Source organism: Xenia sp. Carnegie-2017, unplaced genomic scaffold, assembly GCF_021976095.1.
Source record: "Xenia sp. Carnegie-2017 unplaced genomic scaffold, XeniaSp_v1 HiC_scaffold_23, whole genome shotgun sequence".
NCBI lineage: Eukaryota > Metazoa > Cnidaria > Anthozoa > Malacalcyonacea > Xeniidae > Xenia > Xenia sp. Carnegie-2017.
In genome coordinates this window covers 19533847-19554594 of record NW_025813486.1, presented here as the reverse complement: position 1 = coordinate 19554594, position 20748 = coordinate 19533847, and the positions used below count along the sequence as shown (strand labels likewise).

Here is a 20748-nt window from a genome sequence, read left to right as displayed (position 1 = left end):
TCATGATGAAAATATCTCAGCTAAATGCAGCTTATGAAGATTTTCATCGTCTCCAATCCCTGTTACAGAATTTATGTTCTGAAATGTATTAAAATACTTAGGCTTGTCATTATTCATCATCAACAACAAAATCATTTCAGTAAAATCACACTGTCTATGAAATCTTATTTACAAGAAAGGACCAATAGTTATTATTTTCATACACAAAGCAAGTCATATAGCCAAGAAGTGTTATCTTTATCGTTGTGAGATATTTATCTCTCGTAAAAACATCGTTTACAGAATTAATCGTCCACTCATAATGTCTTGTTCTTAACAATTCTTGGCTTCATTAAAATTTTATATTAGAGTACATTTTATTCATACACGTACATTTTTCAAATAAGTACAATGTTTTATGAAAAGATTATATAAAATCACGGAACAAGCAAAATTACATACAATTACCGAAGTATGTATGACAAAGATTGACGCCTGAATCTTTTATATCAAAAGTTTAACTAATTGAATTAGCAAGCCGTAGAATAACATTCCACAGTCTTGTCGAGCAATGTGTCTTCGGTGGGGCAACTCATTCAGATTGCATATCTGTAAATGCAATGAATATTGTTAAAGAAAGACCTCATGAAAACTGTTCAAAAAATTTAAAAGAGAAGAAGAAAAGGAGAGAAATAAAGCTCAAATTAGCCTTAGCAATATTTAACCAAAGCCAATTCCACAATGGTGAACATCCTAAAATACTTGTTATCCTTTACAAGTTGTATTTTGTGCCGAGACTTATTGTCTGATATTAGTTCTTGTTTCACGATTGATTACACACTGATAACATCAAAAGTACCTCCTTTTATCGCTAGAATGTGGAGGTCAAGAGTAATTAAGACTGTTTACACGAGACTTCGAATTACAATAATGATTCTATGAGTTTCGCCTTCTTCATAACAAATGATCGTCATCTCTACTATTTTATTTCAAACTTTAGCTATCAACATTCAATAACTATTTGTTCGCGCTTTCCCGGAATCAAGCTTGCGTTTTGATTTATAACAATCTAAAAACAGGTACGCGGAGAGTACATACAAGGTCACAATTGCAACATTGATTGTAATTGATTGATAATTTGAAATTAATGATAAACTATGTTTAGTTGATGGCGGGAAGAACAAAAATCTTATAGTATACCTGCTTTGTTATAACTGTAGCTACCATTAATAACAACGTGCTTCAACTGCTGATGACAGTAGTTGATGAAGGTTATTTATTCAACAATGTGTACAACAAAAAAATGAACGTTGTCTGTAAATACTTTAGACGTTTCTAGTTTGTATCCAAACAATGTTTTTTACCTCTTCGCATCAATTTGTTTTAATTGGAAGAGGATCATATTTGTATATTCTGCTATGCCAGACTGATTTCTTTCAAAACGGAATGCTTTGATATTCATGGTCGTGTTGGGGTGTAGTGTTCAAGCAGCTTCAATTATTGATATGCAAAATGACTGTGGTAAGTACTTTGGTATCTAAAAGGAAAGATAATTAGAGTCTTCGAGAGTAAAAGTTTGGGAAGTTAAAAATATAAATCGGGGCAGGAAAACTTTGCGGATGTATTCAATCAAGAATTTTTTAAGATAAGTTTCATTCAAAATATATTGAGATTGAGATACGCTCACTATCTTTTTATCGTAAAGACGACAATTGGAAATGTTGCTTTTGAGGATCAGGAAATCAGTGTAAAAAAAATTCAGTTTATATGAAGAGCGTTTGTAGATTTTCTTGTGGCTTGTGCCGGAGGTGAAAAAAACGATCGTGACTAAAAACCACACGAGTACATACGAGTGACATACGAGTACATACGAGTGACATACGACTATATACTGGTCACAAATAAGAAATAGCACAATTCTTTAATAATACATTGTATTTGCATTCACTTTTGCTTGTATTTGTTTGGACTCTGTGGCACAGCCGTGACTAGAACGTTAATGGGGGGGGGTGTATATTCATATATTCAGTTGTGCCCTACTGATTTCTTTTGAAATTCAAATCACTTTCAAAACAAAGATCCAGACATACATGAAATTATTCATTCCATATTCTCCACTAAATGTTAACAAAACATATCATTGAAACTTTAGTACAATTGTGTAAAGATGTTTTTACGAGAGATAAATATCTCACAACGATAAAGATAACACTTCTTGGCTATATGACTTCCTTTGTGTATGAAAATAATAACTATTGGTCCTCACTTGTAAATAAGATTTCATAGACAGTGTGATTTTACTGAAATGATTTTGTTGTTGATGATAATTATGACAAGCCTAAGTATTTTTAAACATTTCAGAACATAAATTCTGTAACAGGAATTGGAGACGATGAAAATCTTTATAAGCTGCATTTAGCTGAGATATTTTCATCATGAGAAACTATTGTCGAAGGTGTGAGCTTAACTCTTGCCTAAGCTGTATGAATTATAAGTGCTAACCGTGGCAAAATTCATATTCCGATTCTTGTTAATGGCTTTGAAAACTCTAAAGGGAAACGACTATAAGCCTGCATAAACTGAAGGAGACAGAACTGATTGATCATTTATCAGAAATAATGGTTTTCCGTTATGCAGCTATTTTTACAAAATCACGTATATAATATAATATCTTTCGAAATTTTATCTTTATGATTATTCAAGCTAGATGTTTGTGATGTTAAGTAATAATATGAACTGAATTGTGTTCATTGATCAACTTCGTTGTAATTGCGACTTGCAAGAGTAACAAACATCAAAGTCAGACTTTTTTAATACGCACTCTCCGCGTATCTATTTTTAAATTGTTTTGAATCAACAGCGGTTGATTCAGGAAAGCGTGAAGAAATAGTTAATTATTCTTATGGAATGTTTATGGCGAAATGTTTGAAATAAAACAGTAGAGATCATGATGATCATTTGTTATGTAGACAGTGAAACTCATAGAGTCATTATTCTAATTCGAAATCTTCTCTTGAAGTAACCCGGCCAAATGTAAACTGCCTCTTGTCACATTGTGCGACCAGACTGGGAAATGCAATTCTAATGTTCGCCAGTTCAGTTAAACTTTTATTTTATTCAGACGCCAAATTTTGCCTTACATACTTCGGTAGATGTAATATTATAAACTTTTAATGAAGCCAAAAATTGGCGGAAGTGACGGTAAAAAAGATCGTGACTCAGCTTCGTGATTGGTTAAGAAATGAAGAAACAGTTGTTGTGGATATTCTGCACGCACTTATTTAATTGTTTATGCTTCAGTCGTTGGCTGTAGTTGATGAAAATTATTCGTTCAATATGACACACAAATTCATGTTCAGAAATAATTAAAGATCCAGACAATTCTGTAACACGCGTACAGGGTTTGGAGACAATGTAAATCTCTTATGGACTGCGTACATGGACGTCACGTATGCATTTTAAAAATAGGTACGCGCAGAGTGCAGAATACAGGCCTGAATATAATGTTTGATATTCTTGCAACTACAGCAAAGTTTACTGAGGAACACAACCATAAACATCAAACTTGAATAGTCTTAGAGGTAAGAATTTTTTATGGACATTGTGTTAAAAATAGCTGAAATATCCATTAGTGACAAAGGTGAACAGACACGGTCATATACACACAGCATCAATGAAAATATACCTTATAACCAAAAAAATACGTTCTTTGCAACAGATTAAAGAAAGAAGACAAAAGCGAAAAAAGAGAGAAAAGTAAAGCTTTAAAGCTTTGATTTGTCGACGGTATTTTAATGTAGCCAGCTGCAAATGGACGAACATCCGCTAAATACTTGTTATTCTTTACAAATTGTATTTTGTGCCAAGACTTATTGTCTGATATAGGGTTCTCGTTTCACGAATGATTACATATTGATAACATCAAAGGTTTCCTCTATTATCGGTGGAGGTCAAGAGTAATTAATGGCCGTCTACTCGAGACTTCAAATTACAATAATGATTCTATGAGTTTTGCCTCTACATAACAAATGATCATCATGATCTCTACCATTTTAATTCAAACTTTTAGCTATCAACATTCAATAACTATTTCTTCACGCTTTCCTGAATCAAGCTTGCGTGTTGATTTATAACAATCTAATAATAGGTACGCGGAGAGTACACACAAGGTCACAATAACAACGAATTTTGATCGAAGGATCTTTGTTTTTGATGATAAATTTGCGTGTCATATGATTGATAATTTGGAATTAATGATACACTATGTTTAGTTGATGGCGGAAGAGCAGAAATCTTATAGTAGACTGCTTTGTTATAACTGTAGCTTCCATTAATAACAACGTGCTTCAACTGCTGATGACAGTCATTGATGAAGGTTATTTGTTCAACAATGTGTACAACTAAAAAATGACCGTTGTCTGTAAATACTTCAGACGTTTTTAGTTTGTATCCAAACAATGTTTTCTAACTTTTCCCATCAATTTTATTTTAATTGGAAGAGGGGTCATTCTGCTATGCCAGGCTGATTTCTTTCAAAACGGAATGCATTTCAAAAGAGTTTAGACGGAAAAAGCAGAATGTAAGAATACCCCCCACCCAATCACGTAAAATTGAGGCAAAAGATAATAACAAATGCACGTACAGGAAACATACCAACAACAGCTCTTTCTTTAATTTCTAATTAGCAGCAATTTTAAAAAACACTTGAGAAAAACGACGATTTTTTTGAGAGCAAACATGTTCGACATTATCAGAATGCCATCTTCAGTGCAGAATGGTTAGTGTTAAGTAATATGATACGTGATATGAATAAATTAATTACAATGAATAGGATTATGATTCAGTTACTAAATATAAAATATTTACAAAAAAGGAAAAGAAAAATAAGTATTAAGAACTTATAACAAAAAATATTATTATAAAGTAAATATAGTGTTGTAGTGGTGAACTTGGATATTTAAATCGGGATTAGTTTTATTAATGTGTAGAGCTTCCTTGATTTTGAGTGAGAAAGTGGATTGATCAGTGTCGATGATTTTAAAACAGGAAGGTGAGAATTTGTTTTTTACATGAAGGAGAGGCTTGAAGATGTTTGTAGATAGTGGAGTTTCTGTCTGTGTGAGTATGTTCCTTTATCCTGGTAGATAATTGGCGAGAAGTTTCACCAATGTAGCGGGAATTACATCCCGCACATGAAAATTGATAAACTACCATAGATTTGGAAAGTTCGGGAAGTGGGTCTTTAAACGAAAATAAAGATTTTATTTTAAAAGGTGTGAAAATAAGTTTAACGTCAATGTCAGTGCAGTAGCGTTTAATGATTTGTGGGAGTTTGCGTTGTGTGTGTCGTGAGTAATCACCAATGTAAGGTAGTTTGAAATAACGTTTATTGTCAGGTTGTTGTATATCGTTAGTGTTAGTTGTGGCGTTAGATGAGTCAGTGCTTATCTTGTTGTCCAAATAGTGCTGTATAGTGTTGTTGATGAAATGAAAAGGAAAAGAATTACGTTGGAGAGTGAATATTAGTTTCTTTAAATCACGTTGAAAGCCGATGTCTGTGTTGTTAAGTTTCCGTGCTCTGTCGGTCAGTGTTCGTATCAGTCCAATTTTGTAATTTAATGGTGTGAAACTAAAAAAGTTAGTCAGTAGTCCTGTATAAGTTGGTTTGTGGTACGTAGAGGTCATACAGTTTTCATGTGATTTAGTTAGTAAGATGTCAAGAAAGGGTAACTGATTGTCTTGTTCGGTTTCGTATGTAAAGTTTATGTTTTGATGTTGTTTGTTGATGTATTCGTAAAAGAGTAATGCTTCGTCTTTGTTATGAAAAATACAAAAAACGTCGTCAACGTATCTGCGGTAAAATAAAGGTTTGTTGTTGCTGTAGTTATTTAACCAATTTCGTTCGTGAAAACCCATGAAAATGTTGGCTAGAATGGGTGCCAAGGGTGAGCCCATACTTACCCCATCAATTTGGTCGTAGTACTTACCGTTAAATAAAAATGAGTCTCGGCCGTAGCGATGTTAAACAATAGTTTTAGTTCTGTTCTGTTCATTTTGAATGTAGGGTTATTGGTAAAAATTAAATCAATAGCAATGTCTATGGTTTCGGTCAGTGGTATGTTAGTAAAAAGGCTTTCAACGTCAAAAGAAATAAAGAATTTGTCATGTGGAGCGTTAGTGTTAAAAGATAAAAAATCATCGACAAAACTAAAAGAATCTTTAGCAGAATGGTCATTAGGTATTAGGGGTTGGAGTAAAGAGCTGAGGTATTTGGCTAATTTGTAGTTATACGAATTGATTGAAGAATTTATAGGTCTGATAGGAGGTATGTCATTGATATTGTTTAATTTATGAAGTTTAGGTAAACCATATAATCGAGCTGGCTGTGAACCTCTAGGGTACATTTCTTGAAATGATTTTTCGTTAATAGAGTTCTTTTTCTTTAAGTTACGTAGCAGTCGTAATTTTGCTTCACGGGAATGAGTCTCAGCTCTTTCTTTACTGACTTCTTAGCCAATCATGTAACTGAGAGCAAAATGAATATTTATATTCATTTTGTGATTATTATAAAATTATGTTGCCAACACAGAAACCAACCAGAAAGAGAAGTCTGCAAGAGTTACAGAAGCAATTTTAAAGCGATTATTTTGTGAGCATACAATATCTTGAGAAAATGGCGTTCTTTAATGCTTTGATATTCATGGTAATGTTGGGATGCAGTGTTCAAGCAGCCTCAATTATTGATGCGCAAAATGACAGCAGTAAGTACTTTTGAACCTAGAAGGAAAGATGCTGAGAGTCATTGAAAGTCAAAGTTGGAGAAGAAAACATTGCATGCGGATGTATATACAATTGAGACTTTTTTTGCGGTTAGTTTTCTTCTAAACTTTCTTCACGAGATTAAGATACGCTTGTTGTCTTTAGATTGTAAAGACAAAAATTGGCAATGTTGCTTTTGGGCAACAGATAATCATTGTCAACTACATCCAACTTATATGAAGAAAAGTTGTAAATTTTCTTGTGGCTTGTGCGGAGGTGAAAAAAACCCAAACAATTTCATTCCAAATAAACGTTTTTTTAATATTTTCTGATCATATATTTAGACTGTAAAAATGTGTATAGTAATGAAGAGTGCAATGCTTTGGCGAATATTGGCGACTGCAAATCTAACCCATTATTCATGTTTACGAATTGTAAGAAAGCTTGTACTGGTTGCTCATAAGGTTGGTGTTAACTATGCTTCATTATTAAGTTCTATAGATAAAATCCATAATATTGGCTATATATTTTCCCAGCTTCTCCTGCTAAGAAGAGTGGAAAGTGTTAAAGAAAAGTTCAGTCTGCTCAGACATGATGTCATGTTAATATTTTACTTTAAAACTTTACTTATTTAGATTAAAATGTAGAAATAAGTGTAGAATTTTTTTCTAAGCTGTTCGCACAGTTTGCAACGAATTGTTTCACATATTAAAAATATCCAAAATGCGTTTTGAAAACTTGTTTGTGTATCAGTTTCTGCCAAAATACTTGCTTATCATAATATCTTATAACTTCTGACAAGAAGTTCTATTTGTCTGTGAGTTTGATAACTCAGAAAATACCGAAAGTGTAGAAGGCTAAAATCAAACTATTTCCGACACGTCTCGGCGAAGTCTTACATATACCGGTGAAGTGAAATCTCAATTTGTTTCTGTTTGTGTATTGGTGTTTTATTTTTTTTGGAGAACTTTTCATAAAGAACAAGAAAAAATAAAATCGTTGGCTCCATGTATAGTCTGAATGTAACACAAACAATGTGATTTTAATAATAGCAAAATTCGTTCGTTTGGACATATTATCTGCTCTTCATTTTAATAACAATAATCCAACTAAACAATTTGAGATCTTATGCGGGTATAAACTTTCCAGTTGATTACAAACATTGATTGTATCTCGTTTGGGGGAATAACAAAAGAAACTTGATGCAATGTGCTTGTATTTTATTAGCCGAGTTTATTACTTCTATGCGCGTTGCTCATCTCACCCTTTCTGTTTACATTGCTCTTGAGCGGAAGATCTGTAGTTTCTATACCTAGTAATTTTTTGCTGTCAAGTGCCCAAAACGTTCTAGTCGGAAAAATTCGCAACAAAAGAGACATATGCTAATTTCAAAGCCTTTTCTCTCATGTTTTCTCTCGTATCTGATAATGTGTGTTTTACATTGGTGAAATAATCCACGAGCAGGCAGCTTTAAGATTTCTAGTCTTGTGAGACTTGAAAAGACAAAGAAAATGGAAGTTTCTTTTGTTCATTTTTCGGTTTATACGGCTTTGTCTTGTTTATACTTGTGCTTATATCTATCATCAATGCTAACGATCCATGCTTCACCTATTGTCTTTGTTCCTCATTTAACACTTGTGTTTGTGGGTATTTCACTTTGTGTGTTATAACCATGAGTGTTTTCAAGACTTGTCTGACAAACGACAACACCTTCTCCTCGTGTCATCTTTGGCATTGCATGGAAGCTGTTCTATAGTTATAAATATCAGCCATCTTTTTAATTATATACGGGCTGAGAAATCCAGTTTTAAACCAAACATTCAAAAAGGGAATACCACGATATGAACGGTTGAGAATCTCAGATGATAAAGAGGAAAGATTGCAACGAAGTGAGTGTTATCACAAGAAATCTTAACATAAGTACAGACAAACAAAATAAAACTATGACGTTTAACATGCTAAAATATTTGGTCGAAGTGCCATATTAAAATACCAAAATATATACGTAGGAAAAACTGGCAGTTAATTCTTTAATATTCGACGGACGTATTTAGTCAGCGATGATCGATATCCTATTTTTTCTAGAGTCGTCAAAGTCGTTGTCAAGATGCTGCAAATGGAAAAATAATATTATCCTTTGACAAAAAACATACTTCTTCATCCTTGATGTCAATTCTCTGACTGACTTTCCGTATTCGTCTATCTCGCTTCTGTTCGAGTAGCATTGTTTGTTAGAGCCAATTTCTAACAGCCTATCGATTTAGAAATTATTTGAGAGATTTGGGATAAAAGGAACTAATTGCATGTTAACTGACTGGCACTTTTATAACATTTAGTAATGCTATAGAAGCTAGCACAAATCAGTTAACACTATGCTTGCTATCGTCATGACATGTTGATATGGATGTGCTTCTTGCGTTCCGATTTAAATGTAACATTTGAATTTTATCTAATAGAAATATTATATATTCGAAAAGAGATATTGCAATATGCTGGCAGAGTATTACAAAATCTCAGTTCAATTCGACGTCTATTTAAAGTGATTTCGTTTCAGCTTTAGTTGTTTACTTATAAATATTTAGTCGCTATATTTATTTTTGCATATAACAGACACTGTCATATCATTGAGGGATGTTATAACAGTGTCTGCATATGGCGATTGAAATAATTAATTTCCTATTAAATTTCCAGCATTCGGCAAATAATCAAATCACAAAATATGGACAGCCATGTTTTATGATGTTAGAACTATTAGAAGGGAGGAAAACGTATCAAAATCTTCAAGTTAAACTTAAGTGCTTAATGATTGAAAAATCTGACTGCATGCAATTTCATGAAGCATCGAAGTAAGCCTTTCCTGCAAATGATTGCAGCTTGCACTTTAGAGTTGTCCTTCAATGGAGGGTAAATCATGAGATGCATCATAAAATACGAATTTCGAGCGAAACTAACAATAGATCTTCTGCAAACACTGGTTTATAAAATATCCAAGCTTCAACAGTTTGTATGATTATATTTTAACAACTATTCTTGCAGTTTTGCATCGAAACAGATACAGATTAAGACTGCGTCACCGCGGTATGTGTTCGTTTGTTTCTTTTTTATTTGTTAAGCATTTGTTTATTTTTCATATCATTAACTCGTTAGTAAGTATTTTTCAGATGCGGAGGACGAAATGATCAGAAAGAGGGAGTCAGGAGTTGTAAGTGTGTTTCTTCATTCGTCAAATCTATCAGTTTTGTTGCTTCTCTCTCTTATAGAAGGACCTAGTCTAGAATGGTGAATCAACGTTTCTTAAGGAGTTTCGGTAAGTTTAACATATTAAAGTATTAAAAAAGGAAAATCCTTGACTTCGATTCTTCGGTGTTTGCAGACGATCAATAAGAGAATTTAATTATGGAAGGTGTAAATGTCATACTATCATAACAAACATGGACATAAATAATTCCAATATTCTAACCTAAATTAGAGAGTTCCCTCGCTCTCTAATTTAGGAAAGAAGTTCTTCAAAAAAATTTGATGTATTTCAAAATAGACTCCTGCCACCTATTTTGGAATAGCTTTGCACAAAATTTCACGAAGCATATATTCAAAACACAAGCATTTGTTTTTTTTTTTGTATCTAAAATAAGATCCTATATATCTAACAATGCGTGCTTGAATCAGGACACCAAGTATTCTAAACAATGGTAAAGTTTCTATAGTTTCGTAAGTGGGTTTTTTGGCTGTGGAGAGTATTAAATGTTAAATTCCTTTAAAATCCATTGTTTTCGACCGGTTAAGACAAGCATTCATGAATTTGTAACCTCGCCATCAATTGGCGAATTCGCGAAGCTGTTACGAATGACGATTTGACGTTGTCAGTTACAGTACCAAAATAACCGAATTTCAAGAAGCACCATCCATGAGCATTGAGCATAGGCGCACGAGACGGGGGCAGCTGTAGAAAGTTTGATGATTGAAAAGTTGGGCAAATTTTAAACGTTGGTCTGGCGAAAATATGGCGGAACCTTTACTGTGAGTCGGGGAAAATATTTATTGCCCCCCCCCCTCCAAGAATTGATAGCTCCCGTGTATATGAATCCAAATTACACGCGAATGAAAACTTTACCCAATAAGGTCTTTCATATCAATTTAGTGATTTGCAATTTATGCCAAAATGTCAAAAAACACTTCATGTTTACCAGGATATACCTACACTGTTACGCTGTAATTGTTGTCAAAGTTAAACCATGTGAAATCACCATGAAATCTGTTATAGGTGTTTGCAAAATAAAAGGATTTGCGATAGAATTTGCGATAGGATTTGCGATAGGTGTTGTTTGCAAAATAAAAAATGCATGTTGATGAGTGTAGCTTTCTACTGAAATATTGTAGTAATGATAATAAAAAAGAAAGAAAGTTGAAGTTATTCAAATTATGGTAGGAAAAAACGACTAAATTGCCCTTTCTAATCTACTACACACACCACCACACCCCCCTGACACATACATAAACTTATTGTATTAGTATGTCAGGGTTTAAAAAATGTAATATAACTAATATTTTTCCCATTATATCTTCTGCTCTGTATTAAGTATCGCATTATCCATTTATTCAGCTTTTTTTCTCGTTTTTTCATGAGACTTCGTGTATTCTATTCTAATTAGAGAATTATAGAAAAGCTTCTTCTGAATTTACTCATTTGCTCTTTTCCCTTCTCATCTTATTCGAGTCTTCCGAGGGGTTGACTCTAAATTTTGATTTCACTGGCTGCGTGGAGATTGTCCCGTCTCGCGTGTAGAGATTTTATCAACTTCGCTCCGTTCTGTGTGATCATTCGTGTCTATTTTTCTTAAAAAATGTCAGTTTCAGATTTAGACATTTGTAATTTTGCATATGAAGGCAGTTTGCTCAAACTGCAGCAAGAAATCTTGGAAAAGAAAAATTTAATTGCTATAAAAGATCAGGTATTTTTGAATTTCAAATGAAATTGAATCATTGTTCATTTAGCCTTATTACCTCGTGTGGCAAAGTTAGATTATTCAAGATTCTAACTATGATTCTAGAGTGGTCGTGTACCTCTACACTGGGCAGCCTCAGCTGGTCATATTGATATAGTTGATTACCTGCTACAAATGGGAGCATATGTGGATCCTAGGGATGAAGTATGGATAATTTACATGTAGTTTCTTACTTTCTTCAATGTTGACAGTTATTATGTGCACTGAATTTTCTTTAGCTAGATTGGACCCCACTAATAATTTCAGTGTCTGCTGGTATGAAAGATGTTGTACAAATACTTATAAACTATGGTGCTGATGTTAATGCGGTTAATAAAACTGGTCAATCACCAATACATTATGCAGCATCCAAGAACAGACTACAGGTTTCACCAATAGTTTTTTATTTGTTCATAAATGAAATAAAACTGTCATATTTTAATTTTTCTTGTAGATTGCAGAAACATTACTGGATCGTTGTGCCCAAGTAAATGTTTTCGATGCAACAAGTGGAGGTACACCGTTACATCGAGCATCGTCTAGGTAAAATTTGATGGTTTATCATTTTGTTTCAACTAGTTTTATTACTTTTGAGGGACTATGTCATAGATATGCTGTTAGTAAACACAGAAGAGGAATGGAGGGATGTTTAGGCTTTGGTCATGAGAATGAAAGTGACTTCAATTCAGCCATTGTATTAGAACATATTTAAGATTTAAGACATACTATGAATTCATGCCTATAAGCCTTGAGTGTATACATGTTTGCAAGTCTTTTTTTATATGTTGACACGAAGTATAATTAGATTTTTATTTATCATAGTTTTGAAGGATATAAGGTCCCCACTACTATAGTGCTGTGTGTCAATTACTGTAGAAATCCCTCATCACGTAAAGATTCATTATATTCATGTTTTATGCCCTAGTGTTAGAATTAACATTTAAATTGTTATACAGGGGTCATTCACAAATGGTTTCTCTTCTATTGAAGCACCATGCCAACCCAGACTGTGTAGATCTCGAAGGAAACACACCACTTCATATGGCTTGTGAGGAAGACAGAACTTACATCGCTCAACTATTGGTAGAAAGCAATGCCAATATGAGTCTTGTTAATAAGGTTGGTTTGAAAATACTCATCTTCATTTATAGGAAAAGCTTTGACATACTTTCATCTGATAATACCAAATTTTCTTTTGATGCATTAGCAATCATTGGAGTACAGTATTGTATTTCCATGTTCCTGTTTATTAGGAGAAGAAAACTGCTTTGGAATTAGCCAGCAAACAGCTTGCCAACCACTTGAAGAGATTAACAGAATAGTTAGAAAATTGAAAAATTTCATGCAAATTGGACATTAGAGTATTAATTAACTTTAAAATCTTTTTGCATCTAAGAGCCATATTCTTTTATTAGTTTATTTGCAATACCTTGCATTTCTCAAATCATGGATATAAGAAGATTGATAATTAGTTTGGGGGGGGGGGTTCATATTTATACATTCATGTTATATGCTCTTACTATCCATCTACAGACGCAGGTGTCCCAAATGCATCTGATGGTAGACATGCATGGTCTGTAGATAATATTTTAATAATGATGTGTTGTGGGTATTCAATTCAGTATAGAATCTGAGTGGACGAGAATACATTAATGTATGCAGGATGTATAAAAAAAGTCATTAAAAGAGCTTTTACGCGCACGGTCAAGCACTCGTGGGTTTAGCGTAGTGGTAGGCATTGATTCTATCACCGAACATTATTTTCTTTTTTTCCCCACCCTGTAAACATATCTCAACTTCGAGAGCTAATCTAGATGGTTGATATTTTATCCTTAAATATTCCTTAGAGATTTCCATTCAATGGCGATGTTTTTATAATACTGTGACTTCAAACTAAGTCGCTCTTGTGTATTCTGACCACCTACCTAATGTCTCCACCCACACAAACGAAAATATAAAGAGACGCGTTTAAAATTTTCTATTGCTTCATATGACAACGCTAACCCAATTACAATTATGTCAAAATTAATAAAATAAGTTTTAATAAAAAATTCATGATACATCGCGCACATTTCGTCGAGCAGCTGTTAAAGAAGATTTTGTTATCAAGAGGCCATCAAAACTACAGAAATTCCCTCGTTGATTATGCATGCATATTGTAGTTAGTTGCTTTAAGTATTTCCTGTAGATTGTCTTTGTAATATGATATAAATTGTCTGATTTAAATTTGGGTATGCTAGATCCGCTTCAGCAAACAAGTAAATAATTCGACACCATAAATATATGAAAAAACGTGTGGCTTTGAGGACGAGATACACCTGCGGTATGGATTCAAAAGTCGATGAACTTACGAAAAAGTTTAAAGAGTTGAAAGAATCTGCTATTAACAAAGGCTGTAAAGAGGAAGATGTTGTTCGCTTTCTTCTCAAAAAAGCTGGGAAGTTCGAAGAAAGCCAAAAGGCATCATCGAGCACACCAAAAAGTCGTTTTAAACTGATCTTTTTTATGCTACTTCTACCCACATTCCTCGCTACAGTAAGCTATTACCACCTATCAGATAGTTTCGATAAAACGTCGCCATGTACAATTGATAACAATGTTTTTGTTATGGAAGCTTCTCGCGCTATTGTCGACTGCAAAGCGATGTGTAAAGATCTGACAGGAGTTCCAAAAGTTTCTGGACTCACAGCAAATGAGTTTGTGGAGAGATACGCGTATAGTAGCAGACCTCTGGTAGTAACGGACGCTACAAAGTCATGGAGTGCTGTCAAAACTTTCTCGTATGAGTTCTTTCGACGTTTATACACGAACTCTCCGAATGCATTGAATACTACAGACGAAGAATGCCAGTTTTTTCCCTATAAAACTGAGTTTCATTCGCTTCGTGAAGTTTTCAAGATGTCGAAAGCAAGATCTCAGTTCAAACCAAAGGCGAAACCGTGGTATATCGGCTGGTATGTTTTTTCATACTTAGCGTATGTTGGCGCTGTCTCTATGTTTTTGTTTTTGACACACCGCACTGAATATCTTTTGTAGCTCAATAATGTTTACATATTAAACTATCATATCGATATAGTTACCAAAAGGCAAAATATATGTGACGTTGGCAATTAGAAATGGAAGTGTTTACTTAAGAACGTTTTTTAAATTCATCATTGAAAAGTCATCAGCCTAATACTGGTAATAACAAGTCTTCTATACAGAAGACAATATGTTGGCTTAAGTTCATATGAATGTTCTTCAGCATACGTGATAAAGCGCATGAAAACCAAATTTTTAAAATACAATTAAGATTTAATCAACAGTTTCCTGTTCTGCTGCTGTTGTGAAATTTGAGTATCGCCACGTATGAATTAAGCTCCGATTAACCTAATTTGGATAAATAACTGTTGAATAATTAGCAGAAATAGTAACATTCTAATCGTGGTGAATGATCTTGATTACCTAGGAGTAATTGTGACAGTGAAGTTCGAGCAGAACTCAGGAAACATTACAGTAAGCCATACTTCATTCCATTGGATTCTGAACACAGTGAGACTGATTGGATTTTTATGGGTGGCGTTGGTCCTGGGGCAAATATGCATGTAGGTATAATAAAAAGAGGAATAGTTCAATATTTTGCACCATCACTCATTGCGTGAACCAGAAATACAGAAATGTGTCAAAATATTTTTGCTCAACAGGGACAATGTTATATGTCTGTTAATGTTGATTGTCCTGGTGTTAACTTATTGTTGAGTATTGACTAAAGTTTGAACATCCTTAGCAGTAGAGATTTTCCAATTGAAGTGAAGAGTAGGTGAAATATTGGTCAGCACTAACATCAACCAACAGTCCTTCTCTGGACAGCACTGGCTTGCAGTATTGACACCTTAAAACATACAACAACACTCTCACATTCAAACCATTTGCATTAAAAACAAAGTTGAAGCTTGTTAGTTGAAGTCAGTTTAGTTGAACTTATATTACATCATTGATGTAGTTGGACAGTGTAGAGCGACCCTCGTGGCAGGCTCAGCTGTCCGGACGCAAGACATGGACTCTATTTCCACCACCAGAATGTGAGAGTGTCTGTCCATCCATGTTGAATGTAACCATTGAAAAAGGAGAAATTGGTATGTTCCTATGTTTATCAAATTATGCTTATCCTGTGTTACTCTGTTTATCCTGTCTATCCCATGTTTATCCTGTTACTCTATGTTTATCCTATGTCTATATCCCATGTTTATCCTGTGTTACTCTATGTTTATTCTATGTCTATCCCATGTTTATCCTGTGTTACTCTATGTTTATCCTATGTCTATACCATGTTTATCCTGTGTTATCCTATGTTTATACTAGACTTATCGAATGTTTGTCCTTTATTTATCATAAACTTATTCAGAGTTTATCCTATGTCTATTCTTGTTATCGATTGTTGGCATATGCATCCAATAGCGATGTCAATGACAAAGCTTTAACAAATTCAAGTATTTTACAACTTTAAGTGAGTAAAATGTAACACATTTTTGAAATATATTTACACTTTAGTTGTAATTGACACAAATACTTGGTACCATTCCACGACTGTTGAACCCGGAGACATCAGCATTACAATTGGATCAGAATTTGACTGAACAAACATGTAGAATGGAGAATACAGAAAAGGCGAAAGTCCTTTTTTATAAATGGATTTGAGGTAGCAAACACTGTCCGTGACAGTAATAGAATGACATGTGCAACTTTTGTGTTTTCTTATTAGAAAAATGTGTTGGCAGTATTGTAGATCGTAAGTACATATATGTAGATTGATATTTATTTAATGTAAATGCAGAGTGAAGCTCGATCACATAAAAACATGTGTTGCAATATTTCAGTGGGATCTTTAATTCCACAAACGAACATCTACCTCTAAATGTTACTTATTAATACATGTCAGCCATTACAAGTATATATGGTTGTTCTATGATGAAAGTCCGTGAATCATTTCTTCCTTGGTTATGAAATGATTTGTCTTGTTTAATAGTTGCATAAGCGAGTTTATGTTATGGGACCATTCATTTAAGATATCATTTGCCTCTTTGTGCGGTTCAAAGCTAATTGTGCCGCCCGGTCGATCTATTTTAGCAAAGACCACCTTTGATGCCACCAAATTTGACAAAAACTCCTCAGTATCCTGTGAATATGCAACCATATTTATTTAAAAAGAACGTACAACTACTATAAGATTAGGGTTAGGGATCAATTTTGCACATTTGTAGAATATAGAATTGTTGGAGACAGAAGCAATTGCTTTGTAAACAGTTTTGTGTTTCTATTGAACTATCCGGATATTGCAATACCGACTTTGTAGAACTGACTTATCTGTCAAACAACAGTAACACAATTGTCAAAGAGAATCCCTTTGAAGTTGCTATGAGTTTCACAGTCACAATATTTGTTATATGATTACATGAGACAGCATAAATAACCAAACTTACAGTTTCCGTCAGACTTAACAGCTCCGCCATTCGTTTCATAGTTATATTAGTGTAGTACTTCGCTATGATACGGATGTTCTAAACGATAGCAAACATTGTTGAGGAAGAGTGACAACTGCTTTTACAAATTGCTCACTTTGTGTAATGTTTAAGGTGAACAATTTCTAGAGGGTTAAACTTAAGTTCCAAAGTAAAGGAAGTTCTAGGTTTTTCATTGAAATGCTTCTTTCTAGACAAACTGAAGAGTAAAAAGAAACGGTTACTCCCAAACATGCTTACAACATTAGCTAATGGACCTGTGTCCTTTCCTCTCTAGAGAGTGTTAATACTAAATATTTCTGGCTGTCAAATCAATAGCAAAAATTTTAATTTCATCTTGAATTTTATAAATATATATCATCTTAAACTCAAACATACGTGCTCAACAATTCTCTTTTTGAAATCTTGCCATCTCTTTGCACCAATTTCATTTTCTGAGAACACATCTGTTGCAAGATGATCTGGCAAGCCATGACACAGTACTTTCTCGTATTTGTCAGTGATCTCAGCCCAGTTCATGAGCTCAGCCCTTGTGTAACATTTCAACAATTCTCTAGGAGAAACAACACATGTTGGTCATATTGTAAGAAGAAAGCAAGAGACATTTGTGATTGAATTTAAATTTTGAGCATTTACATATTCGAAAGATTTTACCGTATTGGAAAGTAGGCTTCTCAAGTAAAAGAGAAAAGTTTTGAGCAAACAATTGTAGGAATAATTGATGTCATAGTTAAGTGTGATAGATGGCTAAAAATGCACAATCATCAGGAGGTTGAAATTCCATTTAATGCAGGGGAGTGAACCATTATCTATTACCATTATTAAGTATACAAGGAAATACATTTTAGTATTTTGAAAATATATTACAAGATTTTCAAATCAATACAAAACAATATTTTCAATTCATCAGATTTTGAATTTACTGAAAATGCAACATCAACATGGACCTTTTAAATCACAGGTCATAGGGAACATACTTGTACATTGGAATTTGATCCAAACGTTTCTCCTCTTTCACACGAAAAGTAAGGTCAGACTGCTCATTATCATATGGTGCCAAGATCAGATATAACACAACATTCTTTAAAGCCTTTATAAGAATAATTGTAAAGTCACTTGATTCATGAGAGGACATCAATAAAGGGAATGGTGTTTTTGTTCACCTCTTGCCACTTTGAAGGTTCCTCTTGAACTGCGGGTGTATTATAAATAGCGTAGTAATACTTGCATATGTTCAAGTATTCTGAGTCATGCTGTGCCAACTCTATCATCAGTTTGTAGTAGCGAAGCTTTAACTCCTACAAATACATAGATTGCTACTATGATATTTATATGGTACCTACTGTTGTATGACCTTTATATGGTACCTACTGCTAGTATTACCTTTATATGGTACCCTGTTGTATACCTTTATATGGTACCTACTGTTGTATGACCTTTATATGGTACCTACTGCTACCTTTATATGATATGTATATTTATATGGTACCTACTGTTGTATGTATGGACTGCTTATCACCATTATGGTACCTACTGCTAGTATTACCTTTATATGGTACCTACTGTTGTATGACCTTTATATGGTACCTACTGTTGTATGACCTTTAAATGGTACCTACTGTTGTATGACCTTTATATGGTACCTACTGCTAGTATCACCATTATATGGTACGTACTGCTAGTATGCTATGGTACCTACTGTTTATATGGTACCTACTGTTGTATGACCTTTACATGGTACCTACTGCTAGTATCACCATTATATGGTACCTACTGCTATGGTATAAGACCTTTATATGGTACCTACTGTTGTATGACCTTTTGGTACCTACTGTTGTGACCTTTACTGGCTAGTATCACCTTCATATGGTACCTACTGCTAGTATAAGCTTTATATGGTACCTACTGTTGTATGACCTTTACATGGTACCTATGACCATTATATGGCATGGTACCTACTGTTGTATGACCTTTATATGGTACCTACTGCTAGTATCACCATTATATGGTACCTACTGCTAGTATAAGCTTTATATGCTAGTATGACCACCCACCTTTATATGGTACCTACTGTTGTATGACCTTACATGCTACTGTTGTATGACCCTACTGCTAGTATCACCTATGGTATACTACCACCTATAATGGTACATACTAGTAGTAGGACCTAGCATTATAGTATGCTCTTTGTGCAATACAATTTTTACAACTTTTGCAATTTATCATTTGTCTTACTGGCTCATTGTTATTTTCAAAAAACTTCATGCTGATTTTCTTGCTAATTATCTGAGCACGGATATAATCTTTCTTGGCTAAACACAGTCGAATCTGCTCCAAGATGAAATCAACTTTTTCATTCCTCTCCATGGAGCCAAATGTTTCAACCTTAAATGAAAGGGGGGGAAATACAATGTAGTTCTCCTCGAATGTGTAGAATTTTCACAGACTTGTAAACACCTGTAATTCTTGAAGGATATCAGCAGCCTCTGGAATAGAAATTTATGTAAGTAAAGACAAACAAACATGAAATATAGAGGTTCATCATAAAAGTTCCGTCTTATATTTTGCCTTAAATTCACAAACCTGAAACATTGCCATCTTGTTCTTTTAAAGTCGCTAATATCTTTGTAAGTCTAGCTCTCTCTAACTCTACATAAATCTAGAGAGATGTATTAGATTAACTTCAGACCAGTACAAGGGATAACCAATTGATACATTGTTATAAACTTACCTTGCCCGCTGTAACTGTTCTCAAGGTTTCGATGTATTTTAATTTTTTTTCCCTATCTGGAATAAGTTCAACATAGGTAAAAGCCTCCTGGATCATTTTCATAACAGCTTGTTTTAATTGATTGCGACGCTTGGTCAAGATGAGAATATGCTCATTAAGTAGCTCCCATTCACTTTGCTCAAAGCATGTCTTGACAATTGCCACAAGTAAACGACTTGTGGATGCAAGATCAGCCCCCTGGATTTGAAAGCGATTTATATTTAGGTGTTTTGCTATATGACAAGTGACAGCATGGACAGAGACGAGCAAATGACTTTCGACGAAGACATTAAAAATATAGAGTCTTCAAACTTTATTCAACTTACCAAACGAGTTTGCTTCTCAAGAGATAACAAGCTCTCAAGTGCTTCGTGTGTTTTGCCTTCCTAATGTACAAAATAATTAAATTGTAGGCTAAATATTGGCAAAGTGCATACTCAATCCACTCGCTGGCTAATTGGCAATCACATCACAGCTTCACAGGATTCAGAGCCCTTCACTCCCAACAATCAGTACATATTTATAACACACTGAAGATAGTTTACAAGAAGATGAATCAGGTATTTGTTTTACCTTTACTAATGCTTCACATTTTGGCAAAAGTTCCGTCACATTAGACGAGAAATCCACGTCCATTTTAACCACATTTCCTCTTGTGTCTGTTGCAGTCGCCATGTTGGAATTTATTTATGATCACTCCAGATTCTTACACAGTCCAATAGATCAAATTTTAGATCTTTTTGCCTTATGCTTCTAGGGC

General features: G+C 34.0%; 3 protein-coding genes and 3 long non-coding RNA genes across 7 annotated transcripts; 4 read left to right on the top strand and 2 right to left on the bottom strand.

Annotated features, from left to right (window-relative positions):
- Positions 1-3272: 3272 nt before the first annotated feature.
- LOC124449469 lies at positions 3273-3905 on the top strand. Its single transcript, XR_006949415.1, has 2 exons — positions 3273-3560; positions 3698-3905. It is a non-coding gene; the product is annotated as an uncharacterized LOC124449469 (long non-coding RNA).
- Positions 3906-6550: 2645 nt separating this feature from the next.
- Positions 6551-7475, top strand: LOC124449468. Its single transcript, XR_006949414.1, has 4 exons — positions 6551-6740; positions 6904-7014; positions 7083-7202; positions 7275-7475. It is a non-coding gene; the product is annotated as an uncharacterized LOC124449468 (long non-coding RNA).
- Positions 7476-11391: 3916 nt separating this feature from the next.
- Positions 11392-13428, top strand: LOC124448941 (26S proteasome non-ATPase regulatory subunit 10-like). 2 transcript variants are annotated; one of them, XM_046999896.1, is made up of 6 exons: positions 11392-11687; positions 11787-11885; positions 11960-12106; positions 12175-12263; positions 12677-12839; positions 12974-13428. In XM_046999896.1, the coding sequence occupies exons 1-6, from the start codon at positions 11580-11582 to the stop codon at positions 13040-13042; spliced, it is 675 nt and encodes a 224-aa protein (XP_046855852.1). In that variant the 5' UTR covers positions 11392-11579; the 3' UTR covers positions 13043-13428. The 2 variants fall into 2 exon arrangements, with proteins under 2 accessions (XP_046855852.1, XP_046855851.1); XM_046999895.1 differs by having other exon boundaries at positions 12928-13428.
- Positions 13429-13825: 397 nt separating this feature from the next.
- LOC124448938 (bifunctional arginine demethylase and lysyl-hydroxylase JMJD6-like) lies at positions 13826-16673 on the top strand. The gene is made up of 4 exons (XM_046999890.1): positions 13826-14674; positions 15169-15304; positions 15703-15835; positions 16251-16673. Exons 1-4 carry the CDS (start codon positions 14004-14006, stop codon positions 16334-16336), a joined length of 1026 nt encoding a protein of 341 aa, XP_046855846.1. The 5' UTR covers positions 13826-14003; the 3' UTR covers positions 16337-16673.
- Positions 16563-20738, bottom strand: LOC124448937 (26S proteasome non-ATPase regulatory subunit 12-like). Its single transcript, XM_046999889.1, has 11 exons — positions 20562-20738; positions 20315-20374; positions 19950-20186; positions 19802-19877; positions 19676-19704; positions 19454-19603; positions 18382-18516; positions 18196-18308; positions 17597-17771; positions 17180-17257; positions 16563-16875 (listed from the first exon to the last, which is right to left on the bottom strand). Exons 1-11 carry the CDS (start codon positions 20661-20663, stop codon positions 16663-16665), a joined length of 1368 nt encoding a protein of 455 aa, XP_046855845.1. The 5' UTR covers positions 20664-20738; the 3' UTR covers positions 16563-16662.
- Positions 18937-19230, bottom strand: LOC124448946. Its single transcript, XR_006949337.1, has 3 exons — positions 19202-19230; positions 19092-19148; positions 18937-18988 (listed from the first exon to the last, which is right to left on the bottom strand). It is a non-coding gene; the product is annotated as an uncharacterized LOC124448946 (long non-coding RNA).
- Positions 20739-20748: the final 10 nt, after the last annotated feature.